The 27,786-nt window shown below is 41.2% G+C and overlaps 1 protein-coding gene across 2 annotated transcripts; it reads left to right on the forward strand.

Annotated features, from left to right (window-relative positions):
• Positions 1-264: 264 nt before the first annotated feature.
• CD9 (CD9 molecule) lies at positions 265-23,905 on the forward strand. Of its 2 annotated transcripts, none has more exons than XM_031597121.2 (8): positions 265-417; positions 12,253-12,355; positions 15,827-15,924; positions 17,132-17,206; positions 19,498-19,590; positions 20,140-20,229; positions 21,841-21,924; positions 22,577-23,897. In XM_031597121.2, the coding sequence occupies exons 1-8, from the start codon at positions 352-354 to the stop codon at positions 22,640-22,642; spliced, it is 675 nt and encodes a 224-aa protein (XP_031452981.1). In that variant the 5' UTR covers positions 265-351; the 3' UTR covers positions 22,643-23,897. The 2 variants fall into 2 exon arrangements, with proteins under 2 accessions (XP_031452981.1, XP_031452982.1); XM_031597122.2 differs by lacking the exon at positions 265-417 and adding an exon at positions 599-859 and having other exon boundaries at positions 22,577-23,905.
• The last annotated feature ends 3,881 nt before the right edge of the window (positions 23,906-27,786 follow it).

Genomic DNA, 27,786 nt, shown 5'->3' on the forward strand with positions numbered 1-27,786 from the left:
GCAAAACAAGGTTCCCGACACATTGAGGTAGTGTGAAACTCCCGTGCACAAAGGCAGCCAGGTAGTAGCGCTCCCTCCCCTCTGCCCATCCCGGATGCTCCCTTACATCCCCGGGGCTCCAGGGAACTCGGGAGCGGGGGATGGTCCGGAGCCCGGGGCTGCAGCAGGTGCGGGCAGCAAGAGACATTAAGCCTGGGCGTGGACAAGGGAGGAGAGAGGGCTGGGCTGGAGGGCTGGAGACGGTAGGCGGGCAGGGACTTGACGGGGCAGTACTTAAGGAGTGGCGTGTATCAAAGCTGTCGTTTGGGTACTTGTCCTTATTGCTTCTACTCGTTGCTATACGTCAGCAGAATGCCTGTCAAAGGAGGCACTAAGTGCATCAAATACTTGCTCTTTGGCTTCAACTTCATATTCTGGGTAAGAGATCCGTGCTTGGATCCGGGAAGGGACCTTCTCTAGCGCTTCCCCGACGGGGCCACTGAGCATAGCAGCTGAGATCTGCTATGACTGCTCGGAGTGGGAGCGGCAGTAGTTGTTGCAGTGTACTTGTTCTGGGATTTGTTTCTTTCTACTTCTTTTTCCCCTGCCCATAGGAGGAGACACGCTGTGCTCTCTCCTCTCCCCCAAGCTGCTGGCACTCCTGTCTCGTCGAAGCGTCCAAGGGTCGGGTGCGTCTGCCCCTCCCTCGTCGAGCCGGCATTACAGGGCTCCCGGAGTAGGGGCCGCAGCCGCGCTGCTCTCCCTGGAGCCGGACCTGATTCGCCGGTCTGGAAACGGCCGGCAGCGTTCACGAGAGCTCCGCAACGAAGTGCTGAGGAAGGGCTGGGGCCGTCCGTGCTCGGCAGCGGGGCAGAGTCGGGTGCGGCCTTCAGAGGTTTTTTTGTGTTGTCAGGAGGAGCCTGAGTAGAATTCATAGCCAGCTCATATATATATATATTTTTTTTTTTAGAAAATGTTTTTTTTTAATTTTATTTTATTTTTTTAGAGCTACAGTTGGAAAAGACAGGCTGCATATCCTACTTGTTAACATGTGATGCAGCTGGATGGGAAGGCAGCTTTCCCAACACTGTGTACCACGAAGCTGCACTTCTTGGCAGTATGGAGGCTGTTCTGGTGTGCAGACTACTAGGGGGTACTGAATTAAATCCTTGCAAGGTAGCATTTGAAGTCACTGTTCTCTTATGCATTAACTTTTCTTGGTGGGACCCTCAGCTGAAGCCAAAGCTTCTGCATCAGATCCTTCAGGCAGTGCCTCCTAAAGAAAAGCCTAAAATGATTTGCATGTAGTAGCACAGAACAAGTGAGAGTTGTATCTCTAGCATGGCTTTGGGTACAAATACCTCATGTGCACAGCAGTATTGAGAAGCATGGTGTAACTTATGTTCAGGCTGCTGCAAGGACATCTGAATTTAGTGTTGTTTGCCTTTTGGAGAAGTACAGAGGGAACACAGTGTGGCTTCCTGTGTGCTGGATGTATAAGTGTGAGGATAAAGGGAATTTGTTTGAGAAGCAATTGTTCCTTATTTCAAATAAAAAACAAACTTTCTCTGCTATCTGCTGCTGCAGAGAATTGCTTGTGTGACATCTTTATGCTTATTACCCTCTGATGAGGAGAAAATAAATCAGAATTTTATAGAGAAAGCAATTTTATGATCAAGTGTAGTAATACACTTGGAATAACTATAGATCAAATGTTAATGCCGTAATAGTTCTGATCTCTTTAAAAACAGGTTTCAGTAAAGCTTAGAACAAAGCGTTCAGAGGTTGCAATTAAGGGAAATCAAGGGAATTTATGTAGAAAAAGGTTGCAGTGGCAAGATAAAGAAAATCCTAGACTGTTTAGTATAATGAGGAGAGAGTTTAGTTTGGAGGCATATAATAGCTAAAAAAGGAGCTGAACTGCATATTAACTGAAGCCTCTGAATCAGTGAGCTGCTAAACTTCCTGTTGAGACATGAAAACAGGCTGATGCCTTCTTTGCCTAGTGCAGCCCTGCTGAAAAACACCTGGGAGTATTGGTGGATGGAAAGCTGGGTATGCACTAGCAATGTGCCTTTGCAGCCCAGGAAACTAACTGTACCCTGGGCTGCACCAAGAGAAGCATAGCCAGTAGGTCAGTGGAGATGATCCTGCCCCTCTACTCTGCTGGTGAAGTCTCACCTGGAGTACTGCATCCAGATGTGGAGTTCTCAGTACAGGAGCAGTGGGTGAAGGAAATGCTTCTGGCCTGCAGAATTACGTGCTGACACTGCATATGCCTAAAAGAGCTCTTGCAGTGATGCATCTGCAACCCCAAAAGGGCAGAATGGCCTATCCAAGGGTGACAATGACCCAAATGTGGGAAAAGGATGGGTAAAGGTCCTGCAAGAGAAATATTTGAGGGAGATCTTAGAATGGCTTGAGTTGTAAGACACCTTAAAGATCATCTAGTTCCAACACTCCCTACTGTAGGCAACTCTGCCACCCACAAGATTAGGCATCCTGGGGCTCCATCCAACTTGGCCTTGAGTACCTCCTGGGATGAGGCATTCATGACTTCTCTGGGCAACATTTAAGAAAGTTTTTGTCTTTCCATAGTCATCTTATCTTTCTGGAGGTGAAAAGTCTGACTGTGCATAAATTAAGTGAAATTCTAATACCAAACCTGAAAGACTGATCAAACAACTGTTTGGCTGTGAGATACAGAGGAAGAAAGGGATGCCATTTATAGGGATCTCAACAGACTCAAAAGGTGGACCCAGGTGAATCTGATGAGGTTCAACACAGCAAAGTGCAAGGTTTTGCACTTGGGACTGAGGAATCCCAGGCATTTATACAGACTGGAAGGAGCAATCCTTGAGAGCAGTCCTGCAGAAAAGTACCCAGCGGTACTGATGGATGAAAAATTTAACATGAGCCAGCAGTGTGCTCTTGCAGCTCAGAAAGCAAATGGTATCCTGGGCTCCATCAGAAGAGGAGTGGCCAGCAGGGTCAGGGAAGTGACTGTCCCTCTCTACTCTGCCCTTGTGAGGCCCCATCTGGACTACTGTGTCCAGGCCTGGAGCCCCCAATACCAGAAAGACAGCTGTTTGAGAGGGTCCAAAGGAGATCCACAAAAATGATTGGGGCTGGAGCATCTCCCCTACAAAGACAGGCTGAGGGAGCTGGGCTTATTCAGCCTGGAGAAAAGGCTGCAGTGTGACCTAATTGCAGCCTTTCAGTACCTAAAAGGAGCCTATAAACAGGAGGGGAGTCAAATTTTTGGAAGAGTAGATAAGAAGGACAAGGGGAAATAGTTTTAAGTTGAAGGAGGGAAGATTTAGGTTGGATGTCAGGGGGAAGTTCTTTACAGAGAGTGGTGAGGTGCTGGAACTGGCTGCCCAGAGAGGTTGTGGATGCCCCATCCCTAGAGGTGTTCAAGGCCAGGTTGAATGGGGCCCAGGGCAGCCTGGTCTAGTATTGGTGGCCTTGCTGTGGCAGGGAAGCTGGAGATTCATGATCCTTGAGATCCCTTCCAAGCTGGGCCATTCTGTGATCCCCAGGAGAAGTAAAAAAAAAAAACAAAAACAAACAAACAAAAAAAAAAACCAAAACAAAACTTTTGCTTTATTCTACATAGCCCAAAGTTTTGGCATTCTGTTGTCCAAGAGCTACTTAACATTGTCTCTATTGCTGTAGTTAGAGCCAGTGTGCCTCCTGAACCAGCTGAAAGTGCAGATTGCATGAAGTGTGATCAAGTTCATATTTATTTTTAAAACAGTTGTCCTCAAAAGGACAAGTGAGGAATTTAAATGGCCTGCAACAAACTTACAGACATGTACAGATGATGTATTAGGTGACATATTATCTCTCTTCATAAGAGACTTGAGAGAGAGCAAGAGGAGATGGGAAGGGTGTCAGGGGTTACTAAGACCAGAAGTGGGAAACAGAGTTGAAACTGTGTTCCAAAAAGATAAATGTCCATAAATGCTGGCAAGCCAAATAAAAAGTGTAGTAAGGCAAGCTGGAATTGAGCTTTACAGTAACTTGCAAAAAAAAAAATAAAAATCCAAATAATATACTCCTTCTTTAGAGACACTAGAACGAGGAGGCCTTCCAGAGTCCTTAAATGCAGTAGCCAATCCAGGTACAAGCATGTTAGTAGGAAAATACTGCAAAACTTGACTTCGCTTGGCATGTTTGAGGAACACCTTGAATGTCCTGTGGAATAACCTGTCCATGACACTATATCCATCTTGGGATTAATCTCTTGATGGAAAAGTAGTGAAATAACAAAATAACAATAAAAAAAATGCTGACTAAAAACTTGCCAGAATCACAACAGTTATTTTAGTACTATAAATGAATGTGCTGTGCTTAGGTAAAACCTCTGGCTTACTGCTCACCTTAGGGCCCAGGAAATTGAGTGCAACAGACATTATTTACAGCTCCTATAAAAATGGAGTAGGGGCATATATGGTGCCTCTGGAATAGGCTGAGAAGATTCTCTTTATAAAGTTGGTGTAGAGATGGAGATGTTATGCAAGAAAGAATGGCTATTGTAAGGAAGTTAGAATGTAGTTTGCTTTGAAGCCTTCAGAAGTCTGAGTGCTGGAGAAGGAGTGAATTCTTATTACTACTAGTTTACTTTTTGTATGTCCCCTAGAAGTTTAAGGGCTCTTTGGGGGTGCTAAGCAGTCCTGGAGTGATTTACCAGTGTGATGCCTGTTGACAAGAACTGTCAGAAGGAGGAACTTGTAAGCCTGTCAGCATGATTTCAGTATTAGGTAAGGTCATGGAGCAGATTGTCATATGTGTTCTCATGGCAAGTGCAGACAACCGGGGGATTTGGTCACAGATTTTTGAAAGACAGATCCTGCTTGACCAACTGGATCTCCTTCTGTGAACAGGTGACTCACCTAACAGATGAGGGAAAGGTGGTAGATTTAGTCTACCTAGACTTTGTAAAGCTTTTGACTGTCTCCCACAGCATCCCCTTGGAGAAGCTGTCTGCCTGTGGATTGGGTAGGTGTACTCTTTGCTGGTTTAAAAAAAAAAAAACCAAAAAAAACCAGCTGAGCCCAGAATGGGATGGAGTTAAATCCAGTTGGTGTCTGGTCACTAGTAGTGATCCCCAAAGATCAGTACTGGGGCTAGTCCTGTTTAATATCTTTATTGATGATCTGGATAAAGGGATTGACTGCACTGTCAGTAAGATTGCAGATGGCACGAAGATGGGAGGAAGTGTTTATCTGAGGGTAGGAAGGCCCTGTGAAGGTGTCTGAATAGGCTGTATTGATGGTCTGAGGTCAGTTGCTTCAACTAGACTAAGTTCTGGGTCCTACACTTCTATCACAACAAGACAGTGCTGCGGAGCGTCTGGGAAGTTGCACAGAGAAAAAGTATCTGAGAGTGCTACTCAACAGGTGGCTGAACATGAGTCAGCAGTGGGCCCAGGTTGTCAACAAGGTCAGTGGCATTGTGGCTTGTGTTAAACACAGCACAATTAGTAAAAGCAGGGAGGTGATGTCTGTCTATACTCAGGAATGGTGAGTACTCCAGTACTGCATTCGGTTTTGGGCCTCTCACTACAAGAATGACGTTGAGACCCAGGAGCTTGCCCAAAGAAGGGCAACAAAGCTGGTAAAGGGTGTGGAGCACAAGTCTTAAGAGAAGAGATTGTTTCTTCTGGAGAAGAAGAGGATCAGGGAAGGCCTCTTTGCTTTCTACAACTACCTGAAAGAAGGTTGTGATGTGGGCCACTTCTCAGGTTACTAGTGATAGGATGAGTGGTAATACACTAGTGAAAAATCAAGTTCAGTATTTGGAAAAATTTCTCAAAGTGCAGTGAGGTGTTGGAACAGGCTGCCCAAGTGGTAGAGTCACCATCCCTGGAGGTTTTCAAGAAAAGGGTGGCACTTAAGGACATGATTTAGTGGACGTGGTGGTGATGGGCTGACTGTTGGACTACATCATTTTGGAGGTCTTTCCAACCTCAATGATTCTATTATTCTTTTCCAGTAGTGCCATCTCCATCTTTGCATAGCCTCTACTGCTCAACATGTGAATTGGGAGATCAGTCAGAGAAATACCACTGCCTGCCCTGTTTTGTTTTGATGCCCTTCCCAAAAAGTACACCCATGGGATACTCAGACAGATTCTGAGCATAGCCAATCTGATAACTTTTATTTCTTCTTTTCTTTTTTCTTGCTGTTTTGGTCAATGTACTCCTACCTGGACTTGCACACTGCTATTCTGTCATAATGCTATTAATACTGGCTGTATCGTACTTAGTAATAAAAACCATACCAGTTGCCTTTTTTTTTTTTTTGAAGTTTGAGATGGTGTGGGGGAGGGAGATGTAGAGGTTCATAAACAACTAATAGATTTTGACATGGCAGCTTGAGTCTGGCAAGAGAATTGTGGAAACTTCCCATAACGTGCCTTAAACCTAAGTGGTGTTCACTTTGCTCTGAACAACTTTAGTCTGAGCATATGCCTGATTACCTCAATCTGTGTTATGAATTATTGCTTCCCACTGAGCTCCCACAGCTTGCTGGGCTGACTTGGGCTAGGTGGCAAATAAATGTGTGACAGCTCCTAGTGTGACTGTGTAAGGTCTTGCACCTGCATGCTATCCCACTGACTTTCCCTTCTTGAACAGGAGTCAGGACTTGCATCATTAAGCTTAAACACCCTTTTTTTCCCTGGTGAATTTCCTGGCATACAAAGATGTCTTCTGCTAATGTTCGCAACTTAATGTGTTTATAACCATGGAAGATTTACAGCATATGCTCAGAGTTCATGCAGAGTCTTTGCAAGGATTTACTTTCTTTTTCCATTATACAATAAGGCAACTGTCCTGTCCAAGCTTTCTACTTGGAATCTTTCATTTATAAACAATTCCTTTAGTCTAGGAGAGCTCCTGCTAGAGCAAGATTAGTTGGATCAGGCTTGGAGAGCTCTTCTTTGATTAATTTGGAGTTTATCTGTGACTTTACTCTGGGCTGTAATCCTGCTGTTTATATTGCACTTGAGACAGCCAGATCAGCGCTCTGATTTTGCTGTTCAAGGGAAGAAGCAGAATTGCTGGATGAACAGGGAATAGACATACATGCAGAGGTGTATGCATGTATACATACAGGAGCAACAGAAGTAGGTTTTGTCTTCTCTAATCAAGTAATCTAGTTGCTGAGTGTATAAGTCAAATGCTGCTTTGGTTCAGCTTAACAGCTTTTAATTCAAGTAGATGCTGGAAGTCAAGAATGGAACTAGAGGATGTTGCCTTTTACAGTTTAAGTTACAAGTACAGTAGGCTTCCTTCTGAATAGGAACTTCTGTGAAATGGGCACTGATCTTGGCTGTGGCTCAGGAATTCTATAGTGCTGTTGCTGCTATACTGGAGTACCATTTTATTGCAATATCTGTTGTGACTTTAATTTAGCCCATAGCCTTCTTGAGAACTTTCTTAAGCAGAATGGAAGTATTTCCTTTCCAGTCTATTTTTTTCCCCTCTCAGAGTCTAGAAGCTGTAGCTTCATATATAACTGCTAGCAGTCATTTCACATCTTTTAGGAAGGTTTGGGTGTTCTCTTTTTTTTCCTCAGATCTTGAAGTAGAAGTTCTGTTGTGGATAACACAAATGTTGCAATTAAGGGTTGCAATTAATTAATTATGTTGAGCCTCACCTGTACTTCCTGTTTGTGGTTGTTTGTTTAGAGATTACTGGCAGTGTGCTGTTGGCTTGCCCTATGTAAAACCAGCATAACAGCCATATAGAACCTGGCATACTTCTTTACTTAAAGTCTTCTGTTAGATGAAATGCTGAGTAGACAGCACTGAAAGCAGCTTTGATACATAGATATATCTATCTATCTATCTATATATAAAACTTTTTTTTTTGACTGACTGTATTTCCACATACTAGTTTACCTTCTGCTCAAGGTAGTGCCATGTACTTGATAGAAGTTATCTATAGCTTTGGCCCTAAATGCACTAAAATTGCGTAACAGAGGCTTTTTCTCTATAAAGGTGCTTTGAAAGGGTCTGCCATCTAAGCTGCATCAGCCAACTATATAGACTTGCTAACCTTTTGGACCTCAAGCAGGCTTTGTGCATGAAAAGGCAGTTTATTGGAAGATGTCTATAGCACATGCAGTTCTGTGGCTGCAGGGTTGTGCTTTTTCAAGGTGGGTCTGGATAACGAGTTCAGAAGGGACTGAACAAAATGATCTTTGAGAAAGAGTAGTTAAATCTAAAATAAGCTTTCCAGCTTCCTGAAATAGGGTCATGATGTTCTGACACTACTATTAATAAAATTTCGAACCTGAGCAGCTCAGATAGTAACTTCTGATGTTTTCTCACCAGTGTCATTAAGTCTAATGACTCCCTTTGAAAACTTTCTACTAGCGGACTGTGAAACCTTAGATGGCTTTGTGAGGGAGAGGGAAATCATAGTGGAAGTGGCTTGATAATTTCACTCAGTGGCTAAACTCTAAGGCAATACTGAAGCCAACCCAACTATGGTGGGGAGAAGTATTGTCACTTTTGCCTCCAGAATAGGTCAGCTGTTACTTATCGTAAATACAGAGCAAATATCTATCATTCAGACATAGATACTTTAGCAGTTATGTCTTGTGACATTGAAGGCTAAAAGCATTGTTTTGGAGATGCAAGGCTGTGTCACACCCATAGATAGATAAGCCCTTAGTAATAGGCTGGCTTGAGAGAAGTTTTAGTGGGAGACTGTGCTGTGGGAGCTGCAGAACTGCAAAGGGAGGGGGGTGGAAAAAGGCTCAAAAGGCTGCTCTTTTTTTTTCCTCTCTTCCAGCACGCAGAAGGATGCATGTAGGAGCAGAATGTTTAGAGCAATCGAGATGCCACTTTTGATATCACATGCAAGCAAGAAGCCTCCATTAAAGTAGAGGTGGAATGATCAGGGATTTTTATCCTTGTCCTTTGTCGCTATAGAACAGAGATGAATTGAGAAGAAATAAGCTGGGAACTTAAGATGCTTATTAGTGGTTATAGAAAACAAGAGGAGCTTAGTTAGCTTGCAGGAATGTCGGTAGTATGCTTGTACTTATTACTTAGTACGCTTGAACTTACTACTGGAGTTTTGCTGCTTCAACCTTGTTTCTAATACCGTAAGTAAATAATTTCCCTTTTAATGACAGACTTAGTTCAGGCTGGCGAAACTGTCTCCCAGATACTCTTGCCAATATATTTTACTACAGTATCTTTCATAAGCACAAACAAGTTCATTTTTGTAGATTTTGTGAACATAGAATGCTAGCTTCAGGAAGAGAGAGTTCTATTCTCTCTGTTAAATTTCCTATTTCAGTACAGGTTATTTGTACTTAGAAATATCTGGAATTACTGAACTCACATGACAATGCAGAAATTCACCTGTTAAATTCAGAAAACATTAAAAAAAAAAACAACCCACCACCTCTTAGATGATCTACCATTGGAGAGTTCTGCTTCCAGGTATCCTGGGTGGTGGAGCTTGAATACCTTTATCAGGGAGGAGAAATAGAACTACCGAAGCCACTTGACAGCTACTGAAGTAGCACCAGGGAGCAGAAATGCTTCTTAAGTGCCGAGTGGTAAGTGGAGTCTGAGCAGTTGCTGCTGCCTGCAAGAGTGCAGTGCAGGAATACCTGCTTTTTTCCTCTGAGTCACAAGTTAGTGCCGTATCTTATTCAACTTGTTTTAATGAAAGTAATTTTTTTTTAACCTTTGACTTTTAAATTTCCATTTTTAGTTCAGTCATTGTGAATAGGAAGATCACAAACTGGAAAAACAAGTTCACTTCCCTTAAGAAATATGGGGGAAAACGTCACTTTTGTGTGTATATCATGATGAGGGAGATCACTTTTAATCCTGCAGTTCTCAGTGATACTGAGCTGTTCACTGATACCTGTAATTATCTTGTTATTTTTCTCTCTCAAGATAGCTACATTCCAAAGGAGAAAACACCACACTGCACTTTGTTTATAGTGCTTTGGGTGTGTATTAAGCTTTTTCAAAATGATCCATACCAAGTATGTTAAGACTTTCTAACATTAATCAAGCAGTTTCTTTCTCTGAAGGATTAACGGAACACTTCTCTTTGCTTAGAGTTGCGAGATTATCTACTTGATGCAGTGTTCTTACTTTCTTCACAAATAAAGATCTGCTGGATTATAGATGTTGTTTAAGTTGTGCAAACCTTCACTGTGCCCTGTTCTGTTTGCAGCACAGTCCTTGAGCTCTCTAACACTGGAGCTTGTCAAACAGCAGAAATATATAGCTACTCAGAGCCAGGCACTCTTGAACTCTGCAGTTCATGAGTTCTCAGAAGCCATGAAGAGGCAGCAGGTTTTTCTCCTAACACTTCAGAACTGGATACCTATAAAAGCTGAAGACTGAATGACCCCAGAAAGCAGGGTTCTATCAGGGAATTAAATGTTTGGTGACTGGAAAGTAATCTGTAAGTATAGGGTTTGTTTTTTTTTTTATCACCAAGCCTTTCTGGTGTTTGAGATTGCTAAGGATTTTCCCAAGCAATGCTGTGGCAGAGTGCCACATAGAGCAGGAACTTCTCTCCCTGCAGTCCCCTTGGCAGCTTCTCTTCCCTTGGGATGGTGCATCTGTAGAGTACGTAGAGGTGACACACTCTTATTACATTTAGTTATTGCATCAATTGTACGATTTAGTTTTTCTGTCAGCATACTTCTAACAAGGGAGGCTCTGGCTCTGTGCAGGCTTTGTTCTTGCTATGTTATGTATTATTACATATTATGACTAAGCCTGTACCTATGCACATGGCACTAAATATCATTTGCATAGGTTTGGAAACCTTTGTGTGGGTTTAGTTCTGCACATTATGTATCAATTCATCTTTTTCCCAGCCTCAACCCTGTAGATCTTCTCAGAGGCAGGCTTGGCAGGTATGTGTCTGTTGTACAAATAGTGCCGGTTTTTTTTTTCCAGCAAATTTGGCTTCTCTGAGAGCTGCCTGTCTCACTTTTCCTCACTGGTACCTGAGCCCTTGAAAACTTCAGTTAGGATGTTTTCTGGTGAGAATTTACAAGGGTGATACCTTCCCATCGAACTCTTTCTTAGCTTGATCCTTTATCCCATACCAGTCTTAAAAGCTTTTTTTTTCTTGATAAAGGTTAGGAGGTTAGAATAGATAGCTATAGGCAACCAGGGTATGCCCGCCTTCAGTAAATATGAATATTCTTCTAAGAGAATAAGTTCTCATTCTTTAGAGAGAACATAGGGCCAAGGGTTAGGCTTGGTGTCTGAGTGTGTTCACATGCTTTGTGTGGGAATTCTTTCCATATTCTTGCTTAAAGTTGGCACTTGAAAGTAAACACCTCCCCATTTTTTGGAGGCAATTCAAGAATGTGTTGCCTTCTAGAAGGGACTTCTCAAAGATAAGGCTTTTTTTTATTTTCATGCATGCTCAGCCTAAATGGAGTTCTGTACTTGCTAAGCTTTAAGCTTATTGGTCTTCATAAAACTTTTTTCTGTATTGTGTGTTGGTATATGTATCACATTCCTTCTTTTGAGCTTTTCTTCTGATAGTTAAATGCTATTCAGATAAAAGAAAACCTGAAAAGTACATGCATGCCACTAATACAAGCCCTATGTCAAAAGGAGCCTTGAGGCATACAGGCAAAAATGATATGTCACAAAGCTACCTAAAGCTTAACTATGTTCTTCTGGATCAGCACACAGCAATGTTGCTGTTTTAGCAGCCTTTATTTTCTACTGTCTGTTGGTGCGATAACTTGTTGTGTCTTTGCTCTTGTGTTACAAATGAGATCATTCTTTCTAAACTCAGCACTGTGGTACACTGAACTATCATCAGTGTTTAATGTGCTAACAATTTTTCCTAGCCCTATAATAGTAAAGTGCCTTTTCTTTACATTATGCATGTCCTTCATAATGAGTATGCAAGATTTGTTAGCCATGCAGTATCATTAGTCAGCTGGAATAAAACATGGGTGGAGTAGTCAAATATCAGATTTTCCAATGACACTTCTGTAAACTTAAGGTATTTTCAGTATTAAAAAAAAAACAAAACAAAACATGGCATTGTTCTCTTGTTGTACTTTAATATGCAAACAGAACTGTCAACAAGATGCCTCTCATCAGGAATTGTCTTTAGTCTTATTTTGGTATCCCTGTCTTCATGCGGTTCTGTCACCACCTTGTTAAATAACAGCACCAAATCCTGTGATTAATTCTGGTGTTGGTAGGGTGAATGTATTAGTTGTTTTTATTTACTTGTTCTTACAGCTTGCAGGAACAGCAGTTCTTGCAATTGGATTATGGCTTCGGTTTGATGTGCAGACCAAAAGCATCTTTGAACTGGAATCCAACAACATGACATTCTATACAGGTAAGTTGTGCAATAACTCAATGGGATAGATCACTGTTTTGCTCTTAGAGTCCCTGGCTACTTTCTTCAAGGCTAAAGACAAAACAGTCCTAATCAACATCTGTTTGGCTGAGGGTAGCTTGCTTTTGCTGGTGTTCTGAGCTGCTGTGCTAAGAGCAGCAGTGGTGGACTCTGCATGCTGTTGGTAAGCACTTGAGAACTCCTGATAAGCATAGGAAATGTCTTGCTGATGCTTCTCTCAGATAAGTCAGTCAGATTTCACACTAAAATAAGTTATTAGTGACATTAATAAGTACTTTTTCCCTGAATTGACAAGCTATACAAAACCATAACTGCATCCCTTCCCATCTCTGAAGAAATATACATACTATTGTGAAATTCCTACAGCTCATTGTATACTAATACTGAAAAGAATGTACAATGTCTTAATATTTGAATATCTATTACAGTCAACCTAACCAATATAGTTTTAGGCCAGGTAGAATCTACTCCTTCGTATTTTGTGATCTAATAAGATCTCAGTCTAGGCTTCCTGCAAACAAAGCCTGGTAACTCTTAAGATATTGATCTCTACAGCCACTGTCAGGCTTGGACAGAAAAATGGATGTTCCTTCATTTACCATCAGTAGATGCTCAAACCCTTCATGAAACAGAGTAGCTGAGCTTGAATGTCCCAAACAACTGCATACGAAGAAAATTAAAATATCTGTTTCTTGCATGTATCTGCCATCTTATGCTTGGATGCTTGTTGTATGTACATACATTGTGTCAGTATATTTCATATAGCACATGGGCTTGTGGGCTGCATCATTAGCCATCCCCAGCAGGTTTGTCTTAGGCAGCTTTCTTGTGATTTAGCTACTTGAACTGTTTTCAGCACACAAACATACATCCGTGGGGTCAGTGAAAACAATATAAGCCATCCTGGTATGTGCTGTTCGCACTGTAGCTTTTGGGTATCAGGTAGTCTTGCAGAGAATACTGTTAATACTGAGTTGAGTTTTTTAGAGACAGTAGCTAAGATAAACAATCTATACTTGTGCATCATCGTGAATCAGCTGCAGTCCACAAGCATGCAAACTGGCAAGAAAGTCTGTATTCCACTGATGTGGTAGTAGAGTGGGTTCTTCCTGCAGTTGCCCAGATTTCCAGATGCTTTTAAGTGGACTTCAGGAGGGTAAGAGAGCTAAACATAGCTGAGCTGAATTTTGAGCAATCTAAAACAACCCTTTCACCTCCTAAAATTTATGGCAATTTTGTAATGTTGTATTTTGAGTCTATGGCTGAATACAGTGAAACAAACCTATTAAAGTCCATAAGTTAAACTGAGTTTAGAAAGAGGTTAATATGAATTAATGGTTTGACTTTTTTACAGAGCTAATGTCTGGTGATAGTTTTCAGTAGGAGGTTAAAAGAATCTGCCAGCTTGCAGCTAGTAAGAAAGCAAAGGGAGTCTGGTTTTCATCATCTGACTGATAGAATTTTTAAATTTAATAATAAATCTAATAATTTTAATTTTTTAACTAGAAGAAGGAAGATCTAGATTAGATGTTAGAAGGAAACTGTCAGAGTTGTGAGGCACTGGAACAGGCTAGCCGAAGAAGTTGTGGGTGCCTCATGCCTACAGGTATTGAAGATGACTCATGCCCGTGGCAGGAGGATAGGAACTCCAAGATCCCTTCCAACCCAAGGCATTCTATGGTTCTTTGAAGTTACCTCAAAGGCCTTCTATTCTACTATAAGTAAAATTTAAAATGAGAGGTTCTTATGAACTTATTTTCCCCCACAATGGGAAAAATTTCAGCTGAGTTTAGAAAATGCTGTAATTGTTGATAAGAATAATCATTTACATAGGCTTAATCAAGTTAGGTGTTTATTTTGGCAGGTAATACTTACTGGTTTGTTAAAGAAAGCCTTTCTTAAACCAGTGTTTGATTGAGTCTCTGAACACCAGAACTGTACTTCTTGTCTGTATTGATAGAAAGAGAAGCTGGACATGAGCCAGCAGTGTACATTTGCAGCCCGGAAGGCCAACTATGTTCTGGGCTGCATTAAAAGAGGAGTGGTTAGCAGGGAGAGGGAGGTGATTGTTCCCTTCTACTCAGCTCTTTTGAGGTCCCATCTGGAGTACTGTGTCCAGGCCTGGGGCCCCCAGCACAAGAAGGAAGTGGAGCACTTGGAACAAGTCCAGAGAAGGGCCACTAGGATGTTCAGAGGGCTGGAACATGTCTCCTGTGAAGAAGGGTTGAGGGAACTGGGCTTGTTAAGCTCGGAGATGAGATGGCTTCAGGGAGACATTGTGGCCCTCTCATATTTGAAGGGAGCGTATAAAGGAGGGGTTATGTCTGTTTACAAGGGTGGATGGTGATAGGACAAGGGGGAATGGTTTTAAACTAAGCCAGGAGATTTAGGTTAATATTAGGCTTTTCACACAGAGGGTGGTGACACACTTGTGTTGCCCAAGGAGGTTGTGGATGCCTCATCCCTGGAGCCCATTCAAGGCCAGGCAGGATGTGGCTCTGGACAGCCTCGTCTAGTGGTTGGCGACCTTGCACGCAGCAGGGGGATTGAAACTAGATGATCGTTGCGGTCCTTTTCAACCTAGGCCATTCTATGATTCTATGGAATGTCAAAGTAATTTTACATGTGTTGTGTTAATGTTTTTACAGTTTTTCACCACCTAAGTGATACTAGCCAGCCATCCTATGGGACTTGTGTTTTCCCAGCTATCTCTTATTGTTTTTAATGGCTAGCAGCTGAAGAGCTGTAATTCTTAACTTGATAGTTCCCAACATTAGGAGATATTTGGGCATAGGAGTACTTAGTCCAGAACTGTTTGCTCTCTCCTCTTTAACACTTGCTACTTAAATTCTGGGCAAAATGGTCTATAGATTTAACCACTTGATTTAAAGAAATACCTGCTTCCAAAAAGGCAGAAGATTTTGAATTTCTTTTAGTTAGAAAGGCTGTCAAGTTAGGCAGCTGAATATGACACTGTGGCTGGTAAAATAATTTGGTAATTCTTGATGAACAAGTAGGGTACAAAAGCATTTAAAGCTTTGACAGATGATTGTATTGTCTGCTTCCATCAGGAGAACAGGTACTGAAAGAATTTCGAGTTCCTGATAAATCACTAGTTCCAACTAACTGCAACACTTTTTTATCCTAAAATAAGTATATTATTTGGTCTCTGAGCCAATTTTTAAGTGTGTTTATAGTTTTATTTTGATGGCTTTATCTTGTACTTTTTCTAAATTTTGTGAAACTGCAGCAGTGGTGCACATCACCTGTTGTAAGTTGAAGTTCTATTAATAGCATCTCAAAGCTTGTGGGGAAGCTTGCTTTGAAAATTAAGCTCATCCCACTTTTTGCTGAAAACAACAAATCTTTTAAAAGCTTTTTATAGAGCAACTAACTTGCTGCTGAAGATTCAACTAGTTTGTATGAATCTTTGTTTCTTCTCCTTTCCAGGAGTTTACATCCTAATTGGAGCTGGTGCACTCATGATGCTGGTTGGCTTCTTGGGATGCTGTGGTGCATTGCAGGAATCACAGTGTATGCTTGGACTGGTAAGCATGAGTGCTTAAAGTAATGTTTAAACTTAGCAATCTGATCAGAAAGGAAGAATAATATTTGCTGTGGAGTAAAAGAGAACAGATGCGAATTGGATGGGTCTCACAGTGTTTTAATTTATGGTCATTTATATAATGATAAAATGTTTAAATAATGGTATCTAGTTTCCATTTCTGGCACTAAATCAAAATGTATGTTACATTTGAATGCAAAACGACCAAGTTAATGACATTCAGACACTGAGAATCAAGAGTATCAAGAGAATGGGAAAATGTGTGAATGTGGAACTAAAATTTTGGTAAGATTATTGCTGTTTATTAAACAATTTGTCCTAAACTCTGCTTTGTTGAGATATTTGAGACCAGTACTGGAATATTATAAGATCTGCAAAGCAGCAAACTTCTGCTGTTCATAATCACTGTATGAACTAGTCTAGTTGACAAGTGTTCTTCAAGTCAGTTGTTGGAGAGTAACCTCATTGTTTTCAGACTGCTGGGACTTACTGAGTTCAAGCATGTCTGTACTTATTGTGGAACTACTAATTCAAATAACAAGATATGGTTAATAAGACTGCTGTAGCTGGTGGAAAAATAATTCACTTCCTGTGAATTAATGCTTTATAAAGTTTTGCCTTCCTTAAGTTATGCCTTTAGTCCATTATTGTTTTAGTCCATTATTGTAATTCTGAACACCTCTTTTTAAATTGCCTTTAAGTGGTCAGTGTTCTGGAACCGATAGTCAGTTGAATACGGTGTTACTTCTATTTGTGTTAGAAACAAGTGACTATCAGCTCTGAAGGAAGGCTCTTGGGTGACATGCTAGGTACTAAGTTATGACTCGTAGAGCAATAAGGGTGACAAACCAGAGAAAGCATGTTAACTATACGATGTCTATGTGACCTGTGTAACTTCAAGTCTGAGTTAACAAATAATTGGCTTTAATTAACACTGATAAAAAATGCGGGATTCCTGCTTGGAAAACATTGCCAAGCTTACTGATGCTCTCAGAAGGAAGTGTTGAATGTCCTATTCCCTGTTTTCAACCAGTTTCAGAAATTCAGCTAAAAACAGGTTGAGTGATAATTCCCACAAGGGACACTGGGGACCAAACAAGCTTTCAAGGATGTCTGCTACTGTTGGTTTTTGGTTTTTTTCTTTTTTTGGTGTTATGGTGTTGGTTAATGATGTGGTCTTGCTCTTCTAGTTCTTCATCTTCCTCTTTGTGATTTTTGCCCTTGAAATTGCTACTGCCGTCTGGGGATTTGCAAATAAAGAAAAGGTAGGTTGCTGTTAAGTAACAACCAAAGAGATCAACAAAACCTTATCTGACACCTCAGTGAGTGTTCTTCACTTGAAAGACCATGCATGTTAGTTTCTTATTCTTTCAATGTCACAGCTTCCAAGTGCAAAGATTATTCCCAAAGCTGCAGGTCTTAAACTATATTGTAGTTTTCTTAACATTTAATACCGTCCTTCTGGGGTTTCTGTACAGAAAATCTCTCCCCTACAGATTTTTGCCCAGCCAGCACCTTCCATCTATATTTCAGCTCAGCAAGCAACTTCCTTCAGCACTTGGGCACAGTAAATTCCGGTCCTACAGCCTTTGGACTTAGCAAGCCCGTTCCTTCTAGCTTTCAGTACAGCTAGCCTCCATTCTTCTGCTTTTTGGTTCAGCAAGACAACTTCCTATTGACTTTCAACCCAGAATGCCTTCCTTCTGAGTTTCAGCACACTATACTTCATTCTTCTGGTTTTGTACACAGCAAATCTGTTTCCTTCTTGCCTGGGGCCTAGTAAGCCCCTTTTCTTATGGGTAAGGACCAAGCAAGCCCCCTACCTTCTGCGTAGCAGAGCAGCAAGCCCCCTACATTCTGTGTCTTTGTCCAGAAAGTCTCCTTCCTTCTGCATTTTGGACCAGAAAGCCCCATTCTTTCTTTCTTCTGGTTTTGGCCCAGCAAGCACACTTCATTCTGCGTGTCACCCCAGCTATTTCACTTCTACCTGGCATGGGGCCCAGCAAGCCCCATCCATCTGGGTTTCAACATATCATACCATGTTCTCTCTGGCTTTGGGCTTAGAAAGCCCCCTTCCTTCTGGATTTGTGCCCAGGATGCTCTCATTCTGGGTTTTGGCCCAGCAAGCACCCTTCCTTGTGCATTTCACACCAGCTAGCCCACTTGCTTATGTGTTTCGGCCCTGCAAGCCCCTTCCTTCTGCATTTAGGGCCAGAAAGCCCCATTCCTTCTTACTTTTGCCCCAGCAAGCTCCCTTTCTTCTGTATTTTGGCCCAACAAGCACACTTCCTTCTGCATTTCACCCCAACTATTCCACTTCCACCTGGCATAGGGCCCAGCAAGCCCCCATCCATCTGGGTTTAAGCATATCAAGCTGTTCCTACTGGCTTTGGGCTTCTTTTTAAATTTGAGGATTGTGTGCCTGTGTGAATGTAGATGTCTAGTGGAAAAATGTACCAGTAATAATCAAATATTGATTATCTATTTAATTTGGAGGAGGAGGGAGAAGGCAGAAGGCTTGTTGCAGCCAAATATGATTAAACTAATTACTGAATTAAAAAGACTATAGCAGAGAGGCCAGAATCCAAGGTGCTGTTGTCCCTTACAGGTGCCTTCTGAGTGTCTGCACTGTGAAGTGAAGCAAGCCTTCAGTAAGTTCTTACAATTTCTAGGAAGAAGCTTGCTGTTAAAGGCTAAATATCATATCTAAGCCATGACTGTTCTGTATTCTTGCCTCAAGTTGATATACTCCTCAGATATTTTTACCACTGTGGATGTTCACATGCTGTGGATATTGCCTTGTCACTGTGTATGAGTTTATGTAACAATAAGGCACCGAGCTGGCTGTGCTTTTGGTGCAGATCCTGCAGTGAGGCCTTCCATACCAGTCAGGCTAGGAGTACCACAGATTATTGCTGCTCTAACAGTTCAGAAATAGGAGGGCTTTATGCTTAATCACCAGAGTCATGTGAGCAAAACTAGCCAGTGTGAAGGTGCTGCAGACCACGAGAATAGAAATGTTGGTAGATGTATTGGCCTCCTATGCCAGGGAAACTCTAATGTAGGTTTGGCTCTAGACTTTTTGGCAAGCATTTAAAAATAGCAAAAATAATTAAAACTCTTTGGATATACTTTGTAGAAGTTTTGCTTTTTAATGCTCAGATTTTGTTTCCAAACTGAGTACTTGGTTCAGGATTGTTTTGCTGCTTATATTATGCAACTGGGGAATGTAGTGACTTCTGGAGTACAGCAATGAGTAGGAAATAATTCTGTGTAACTAATGGGGAAAACTTAGTTTTCTCAATCCTCTTAGGAGCTCATAGTTCTGAAGGGAATCTGTGAAGCTTATCTGTTTGGGTCAAGGTTATAATGTGAGTATACCATTTAGGCTTACTTGTTCCAGGTGATAAATGATGTCCACCCTGTTTCCACTCTCAATTTCTATATGTCAAAAGGCTATGTATTGTAGATTGTAGAAATATTAATGACTACTCTATCCAAAACAAGCTATTAATCAAGGTAAAACATTAATAGAATACAACTATCTATCTTGTAGGTTGTTGAAGAGTTACAGGATTTCTACAGAGAAACCTATGAAAAGAGATCTCAACCAGCTGCCAGAGAAACCTTGAAAGCATTCCATTTTGCTGTAAGTGCATAGTTAGTATTAAACTAGATACTGTTTGACGCTGTTCTCTAACACATCCAGAATCCTGTACAAATCTAGTACCTTACTAACTAGAAGAAACCAAAGGAGAACTGGTAACAAACTGCAGCTCTTGTATACCACTAGTGAACTCAGTATACCTTTTTCCCGTTGAAATAAGTAGGACTAGTTCTTTTCCTAAATAAATTTAAAAGCAAGCTGAGAAACTCTAGAGCTCTAGCACTGATCTGAAGGTACCACAGTATGTGTAATTGCATGTGTTTAAGAAGTTAATCTTTCACCTATAAGAAGTACCAAGCTGCCCCAAAATGTGTGCATGTGTATGTTTAATGAGATTAAGCTCTTACTTTTTGAGTCTTATATTTTGCTATAAACCTTGTTCTTAAAAATCCTTTTAAATCAGATTTGCAGGACTTCTAAGCAAACTGCATAAGGTCTGTAATAATAGCTAATGTAATCTAGCTTTCTTTAAGCAAGTACAGAGAGGGGAAAAAAAAAAGTAACTTTTTTTTTTCCTGTCTTCTGTTGTAGCTGAACTGCTGTGGTATTACTGGAGGTTTTGAGCAGCAGTTGATGGACACCTGTCCAAAGAAGACCTTGCCTGAGTCACTTACTACAATGGTAACTCATGACCTAACTCTCCAGTAATTCTACCAAATGAGAATGAGAAACAGCACTCCAAATAAAACCTTCCAGTCCATGAAAAATGCCTTGATTAAAAAAAAAAAACAAAAAAAAATTACATGAAAAAATTCTTGATAGGCAGCCTATCCACACAGTCAATCCTCTTGTAGAAAATCTACAGTCTCCCTGTAGAAGGAACAAGTGAGATCAGCAGGAAATCATACTCTATAGATACATGCAGATGCATGGTGTTGTAGCCTATGTCATTAAATTCAGGGGTATGATAAACAAATTAATGCAAAAACTTCACATAACACACTCCAGAGTTCTGTTGTCTAGACTGCTGCTAACATAAAGTGCCTTCCTGATATGTACTAAAGTGTTGCCTCTCTTCCTTTGGGAGGAGAACATGAGAAGGGAGCAAGTCTGAGAAATTTGCCATTTTTGAAAACAGGAGATAGGGTAGATAGTGCACTGGTGTCTTGCTTGGGTGGTTATATGATAAATTCTCTGAATCAGATTCCAGTGTTGAAATAGTGCTGCAGTGATGCCTGTATGCCACAGACAGGAGAGGCATTTTTATAGTTCACAGAATCATAGAATCACCAAGGTTGGAAAAGACCTTTAAGATCATTCAGTCCAATCATCCACCTATCACCAGTAGTACTCACTAAACTTGTCCCTCAACACAAAATTCAAATGTTCCTTGAACATCTCCAGGGTCAGTGACTCCACCACCTTCCTGGGCAGCCCATTCCAGTGCTTGACCACTCTTTCAGAAACTTTCAGAAAAGTAGTATTTCCTAACATCCAACCTAAATCTTCCCTGGCACAGCTTGAAGCCATTCCCTCTAGTTCTATCACCAGTTATACGAGAGAAGAGGCCGACCCCTAGCTCACTACAACCTCCCTTCAGGTAGTTATAGAGAGCAATAAGAGCCTCCTCTTCTCCAGACTGAACAATCCCAGCTCCCTCAGCTGCTCTTCATAAGGCCTATGTTCCAGACCCCTCACCAGCTTTGTCGCCCTTCTTTGAACCTGCTCCAGGACCTCAGTGTTTTTCTTGCAGTGAGGGGCCCAAGAGTGGACACAGTACTCGAGGTGTGGCCCCACTGAAGCTGAGTACAAGGGGACAATCACTTCCCTGTTCCTTCTGGCAGCACCTTTTCTGATGCAAGCCCAGATGCCATTGGCCTTCTTGGCCACCTGGGCATGCTGCTGGCTCATGTTCAACTGAGCATCAATCAACACCCCCAGGTCCATTTCCTCTATGCAATCTTCCAGCCACTCTGCCCCAAGCCTGTAGTGTTGTCTGGGGTTGTTGCAGCCAAAGTGCAGGACCTGGCATTTGATCTTGTTGAAACTCATCCCACCGACTTCAGCCCAGCTATCCAGTCTGTCCAGATCCCTCTGATACTTCCAGCCAACTTGGTGTCATCTGCAAACTTACTGAGGGTGCACTCAGTGCCCTTGTCCAGGTCATCAATAAAGATATTGAGGAGGACAGGCCCCAGCCCCTTATGACAGGTTGAGCAGATAAGCTCAAACAAGCAAACAAATCAATGTTTCAGTATGCATGAAACACTAACAAATATGGTTTCTTTTCAGCCATGTCCTAAAGCCATTGATGATGTCTTTAATTCAAAACTGAACGTCATTGGAGTGGTTGGCCTTGGTATTGCTGTGATAATGGTGAGTTTGCAGATTATGGGGTTGCTGCCTGGCCAAGGCTGCTTGGAGTACAGGTCTATTGAACAGTGCCAGACATTAACTACCATCTGTGAGCCTGTTCTACTAATCATGAGTACCTATAAGTTAAAGTTGTATGTTGTGGGACCTTGAAACAACTTGGTGGGTGGGGTGCCTGGGGACTCTATGCTTCTACTTTGGATTAGGATCTGCCTCCTTGTAGCTTTAGCATTAGCTAAGTTGTATTGAGTGATTGTGGGGTGTGCAGGTTGAAAACATGAGCTTGGCAACATGAACAGTTTATTTCCTCTTGAACTGACTAGGAGTCTGAAATAACAGCGCTATTAAGAAAACTTGCACTTGTTTCCTTTCTTGGGAGGCAAATATGATGCAGATGCAATAATGTTGGGAAGATCTGATATTTAAGAGATTGACTTGAATTCGTAGTTGATCTGTTTTGAAGTACTGAGGGTAAGGGGGATTGGTGAGAATTAGCTGAAATTTGGGGATCAGAGGGAAAGGAGGCCTGGGGACACAAACTGCAAAATAAATTATTAGTATGCATTTTGAGCCAGGAAGTATCTATGCTTTTTTGCATCTTGATAAGATTGTTTTTTCCCCATTCTGATTTCTAATGAGTTTGTTTTCTTTACAGATTTTTGGCATGATATTCAGTATGGTTCTTTGCTGTGCTATCCGCAGAAACAGAGAAGTGGTCTAAGAACTGTAAATCCAAGGTGTCTGCACTATAAAATATGTCATTATCTCTAGTGTTCTTAAACCATTTCTAAAAGAAAATTGTATGTTACCTTTTTAATGCTTTATTTGGTACTGATGTAGGTTTGCTTTCTATGCTATAGGTTAAAATGATAAAGTTATATTTGACTCAAGATGAATATGTACACAAAGCATCTGTTTTTCTTGAAACTTAAATAATTTCGATATATTTATGTTTAAGGCAATTTGATACTTAATAAAGAGTAATATCTATTTTATGTTTGAAGAAAATCATTGATGGGGCAGAGCCTGATTGTATGGGGTTTTGAGCAATCTGGTCAAGTGAGAGATGTCCCTGCCCATGGCAGGGGTTGGAAGTATATGTTCTTTAAAGGTCTTTTCCAACCCAAACCATTCAGTGATTTTATGTTTATGTCAATGTAATTTTAGAAGACAATTCCAAAGAATGCAAAGATCTTTCATGATTTGCTTTGTTGGTACATATTGTGGAAGGTCTCATAATTTCTGCCTTTTTCAGTGCATGAACAAAACCAGTTATTAATTATATTTTTCTTACTGCTGCAACGTCATCTTCATATAGGATGTTAAAGGATAAGTGTCATACTGATGATACACAGGCAATGGTACCCTGCTGTGCTAGGCTCTGATACCAGGTGGGCTTTCTCAGCTTGTGTCCTGGCATAACTCTATTCCTTGGCATCTGACATGGCCTCAGTGTCTTGATAAGGCAAATTCCTATAGCATGTTCTTACACGATTTTTCTCAGTAGCTGACTTTGTGCTTTGTCCATCCAAAACTAGTGATGTACACAGTCTTAAGGGCCAATCTCAAATTCTGGGAAGGGAACACAAGTTCTACTAGAAATTAATGTAGTGCCCTGCAGTCCTGCTCATAGCAGCAACTAGTACTGTGGCTATTGTGTTTCAAACTAAAAGTAAAAAATGGGAGAGAGCAGCTGTGTTACTGTGGAAACCCTAGCTAAAAAGTTACTAGTTTTCCTATCCTTACAATCTAAATGGCCTTTATAGTGTTTAAAATACTTCCTGGTTGGATACAAACACCAGAGCTTTGCCAGTTGCTGTGCTATACGTTCTGCTGTAGCACCTCATATATATTCTTAGGAGTTTCTGGTGTTTGTCATCTATGTATTTTAAATTTTTCATCACTTCCCACTTTTCTCTTGTAAGAAGGTTCTCTTTTGACATAAGAAGTGTCAGAATTGTGGAGGGTTGGGGCTCCAACTGTAGCAATAGATTAATACCTGGATGTTTTGCCTTGTTGATAAATTGATAAAAAGCCTTATGCAAATACTAAGCTTTCCTCTGTAGTCTATTCTCTATTTCATGGTGCCTTCTTAAAAAAAAGATCAATCTAAATGAAGTGAGAAGCAGGTGAGTAGCAAGTGCAGGTGAATAGCATCAGCTGTGGTGGTAGTTCTCAAACTGATGTAGAATTCAACTGAATAGCTGGAAGGATAAGTTTGCACCTGTTTTCTAAAGAAGCTAAATGAGCATTTTCTGTACACACTAGTCTTTATTTTACAACACTGCCTTCTTACAGTGTTTATGGTAACATTTCATGGTTATCTGCCATCAAACTCTTTCTGGAAGTACCTGCAACCCAACTTTCAGCCCTTCTTGAACATTGTATATGTGTTGGTTGGAGTTTTCTGTAAATCTTTTTTTCAAAGAGAGCTGATTATAGTTACTGATGGTTACTTGATTATTACTTTCCTTTTAGCAAAAACATGAATTATAGGTGTAATATCTAGTTGCAGTCCTCCTAAAATCTTAAAGCTGATATCAAATCAATACTTCTCAAACAACTGCTTCTGAGGCAGCTGGCTTTTCAGGCAGCAACTGGGACAGATTTGCTGAAGAATTTGCTTGTAAGTAATGGCAATACCACTTTTTTTAATTAAAAAAAGGCTTTCTTGTACTGTCCCTCTGAGCAGAGGATGAGTTTCCCATCTTCACATCAGATCAGGTGTATCTGAAGAATATTTGCTTGGAATGGCATATCAGAAGAGGTGATAACTGATAATGGAGGTAAGTCCTGGTTAAGGCACTAACATAACACTGACCATTAAACCGTCAGATGAATGATAGGCAAAGATAGCATGAACTGTTGAAATACATGTGGCATAGCATAGTTGCTGCTGTGTTCGTGAGGAAACATTGATAAGCTTTGCACTGCATTGCTCTGAGGCTGCTGCAGTATGTGCCTGCTATCCACTGCTATGAGGAAAATCAAAAGGAAGTCAAGGCAGTAGAGGATTTTTATTTGTTGTAAGCTAGCCAAGGACAGCTGGGAAAAGGAGTACATAAAATATGGAAATTTGCTCTGAGAAACAAACATATCTGCTGCTATGAACTCAAAATATGCCCTTGCTACTTGGCCAAACCTTACAAAGTTGTTGAACTGGATTGAGGCTTTCCGTGATGTATTTATGCTAGTTAAAAAATATTTTAGACCACTTTCAAAAAGTCAGACTCAGCCTTCCTCAGAAATTAAGGGAGGTCTCAAGCTAGCTACGTGGTTGGCAATGTTGGCAGAAAATGCACTAACATAGGGAAAACTTGGGTTTTGCATTGGGAACAACACTTATCACTACGGAAGAGGTTCCTTTTTGTAGTGGAGCTAAGAAGGACAACTGTGGTACAGCGTATTGTCATTTTAAGGGAGTCCTAGCATATTAGCAATTGAGTCAAGTGCAAGGAAAAAATAACAGCAGATCCCTGAACTGTGGAAACAGTGAGAGATGTTGGAAGAAGCTGCCAGTAAAAGAAAGGTGTGAGCCTAACAGACTCAGTGTGGGAAGAATTGTCAGATTGTATTCTGAGAATTTGCAGTTCAGCAACTAATAGGTTTATTTCTAAAGGGGTAGAGAATGTCTGACAGTGGGATACTGTTGTTAGCTGCAGTATTCTCGGAAAAAAGAAATGCTTCAGCAGCAACACCATGAACTTACCTTGACAGGCTATCTGGATCAGGATGATTCTGTATTCCTTTCACCTATCAGCCCAAATACTGTAGAACATTTGCAGACAGTTCTTACGAACTGATTGTACATCTGCCCTACTTCACCTTTCCTGCTGGATCTACAGTTCAAGTGAGTGTCACAGGATCTGGCTGGGAGCAACTGGGAGGGGAGGTAGATAGAAAAGAAAAGAGTGATAGGGACTGAAATCATAGTGCTAAATGTGAGTCAGATTCTTGTTTGTGGGGAACATCTAATTGAGACCCCTGATGAGGGGATTTCTGTCCCTCAGGGGAAAGCTGCTGGTCCAGAACATGCACAAGCACTAGCTAAGTAAAACCCAGCCTGGACTCTTCTGTGTTTCTATGTTAAGAGGGTGGCTTTTGCCTGGAGCCACTATATAATTAGGATGATTATAAAATAGTAACCTTTTCAGTTTCTGCCTCTTGGCAGCTCTGAGGAAATGACCTAATTTGAACTGACCTAATTCAAACTCTCAGCATTGAGGACCTTGATTCGTACTAAAAGTCACTTTTAAATGAACCTAGAACATATAGACAGCTTCCAGACTTCACTGGCAATAATAATTAGTGAGATTTTCCACTGCTGGATACAGGCTTTCATGCGTGTCTCCTACAAAAATGAATCTACAAGGCAGCCTTTCATGGCTGTTTGAATGCTTCTCTTCTCTAGCTGCCTATTTGACATTCAATAGCTATTCAGGCTGAAAACTATTTTTTGCCCTGTCCTCCATGTTGACATTTAATTGCTAACTTACTAAGTGCTGAGTGCTTGCACTTCTGCTTTGTCCCACCAAAGAAATGGCTCATGCAATGTCAACATAAAGCATCAACCTTAGCATGGCATGCCCTGCTTATGACAAGAATTTTAGGTTTGAGCTTCTGCTCTGGGGGTTGGTATGAGGAAAGAACAGGAGTAGAGGAGAGAGTTTTTTTGGCTTTGTAGGAATGAAACAGCATGAAAACTGCACCATCAGCTTATGCATACACTGCTGCCCCTGGACAGCTGGGGCAGTGCTCAGCAGCCTTTTCTAAAGCCACACCTCACCCCAGCGCTGCAATCATTTGAGGATGGTAATTAGAAGAATCCTTCTTAATTGTTATACTTTACACTCCTCTGCTGCTGTGCCTAAGTGCTTTGCTGTACATTCTGGCATGATTCCCCTTGCAGCAGAGATTCTGAGTAGGGCAGCTAACACCTCCAAATTACAGGTTACATCTCATCCTTGGACACACAGTAGGAGGAGAGTTCCTTGTCAGCAAGTCATGATTCATGCTCCTGGGAAGTTCAGTCAGGCAGATGTTAAAAGTGGCTGTGGATGTTCAATAGAATTTACTGTTTTCTGCTTTTATGACACTCATTAATTCTTTGAAAATCTCTGTGACTTTACTCTGAGTAACACGATAGACCCTCAAATACTAACATAACATATCCCAAATTGGAAGGGACTCACAAAGGCCATTGAGTCCAACTCCTGGTTCTATGTAGGACCATTCAAAATTCAAACCCAGTGCCTGAAAGATATGTTCAACTGCTTCTTGAGCTCCAGTAACTTGGGCCTGTGACCACTGCCCTGGGGAGCCTGTTCCAGTGCCTGACCACTTTCTGATGAAAAACCTTTTCCTTACGCTCAGTCCAACCCTCCCAAGACATAGCTCTGTGCCATTCCCTCAGATCCTGTCACTGTCAAAAAAGAGAAGAAATCAGCACCTACTGATCTGTACCCCTTCTGAGGAAGCTGTACACTGCAATGAGGCCTCCCTTCAGTCTCCTCTAAAGAAAATTATTGTGCTTTTGTTTTTTTTTCTTTTTAAATTTTTGCTGGGGGCTATGTAAGTAAGGACTGTACCTGTGGGACAGAAGGGGATTTTGCTCCTTCTCTACTCTCTCTTGCACAGTCCACATCTTCAGCCCTTATCGTGCACCATAGTTGAAGGTTTTTGCATGCTATGCACATCAAAGAATGCTCTTGAAAAGAAAGCAACGTGGCAAATCTGGTGTAAATGGATGGAAAATAGCAGATGGTCAAATCCAACCCATTCTCCATTAGTGTAAATCATGCTTTAATGGGTAATAGATGAGGCAAATTAGTGAGGTCTTTTCTCGTAGAAGCAGAAAGGATGACA

This window comes from Phasianus colchicus, chromosome 1 (assembly GCF_987193195.1).
Source record: "Phasianus colchicus chromosome 1, bPhaCol1.hap1.1, whole genome shotgun sequence".
In the NCBI taxonomy this organism is placed as follows: Eukaryota; Metazoa; Chordata; class Aves; order Galliformes; family Phasianidae; genus Phasianus; species Phasianus colchicus.

Bases quoted from the DNA above. Each gene is read 5' to 3' on its own strand.
- CD9 (XM_031597121.2), top strand. From the start codon at position 352: ATGCCTGTCAAAGGAGGCACTAAGTGCATCAAATACTTGCTCTTTGGC. The intron at 20,230-21,840 runs GTAACTCATGAC...GTTTCTTTTCAG, and splicing joins CTGAGTCACTTACTACAATG to CCATGTCCTAAAGCCATTGA. The intron at 21,925-22,576 runs GTGAGTTTGCAG...TTTTCTTTACAG, and splicing joins TTGGTATTGCTGTGATAATG to ATTTTTGGCATGATATTCAG.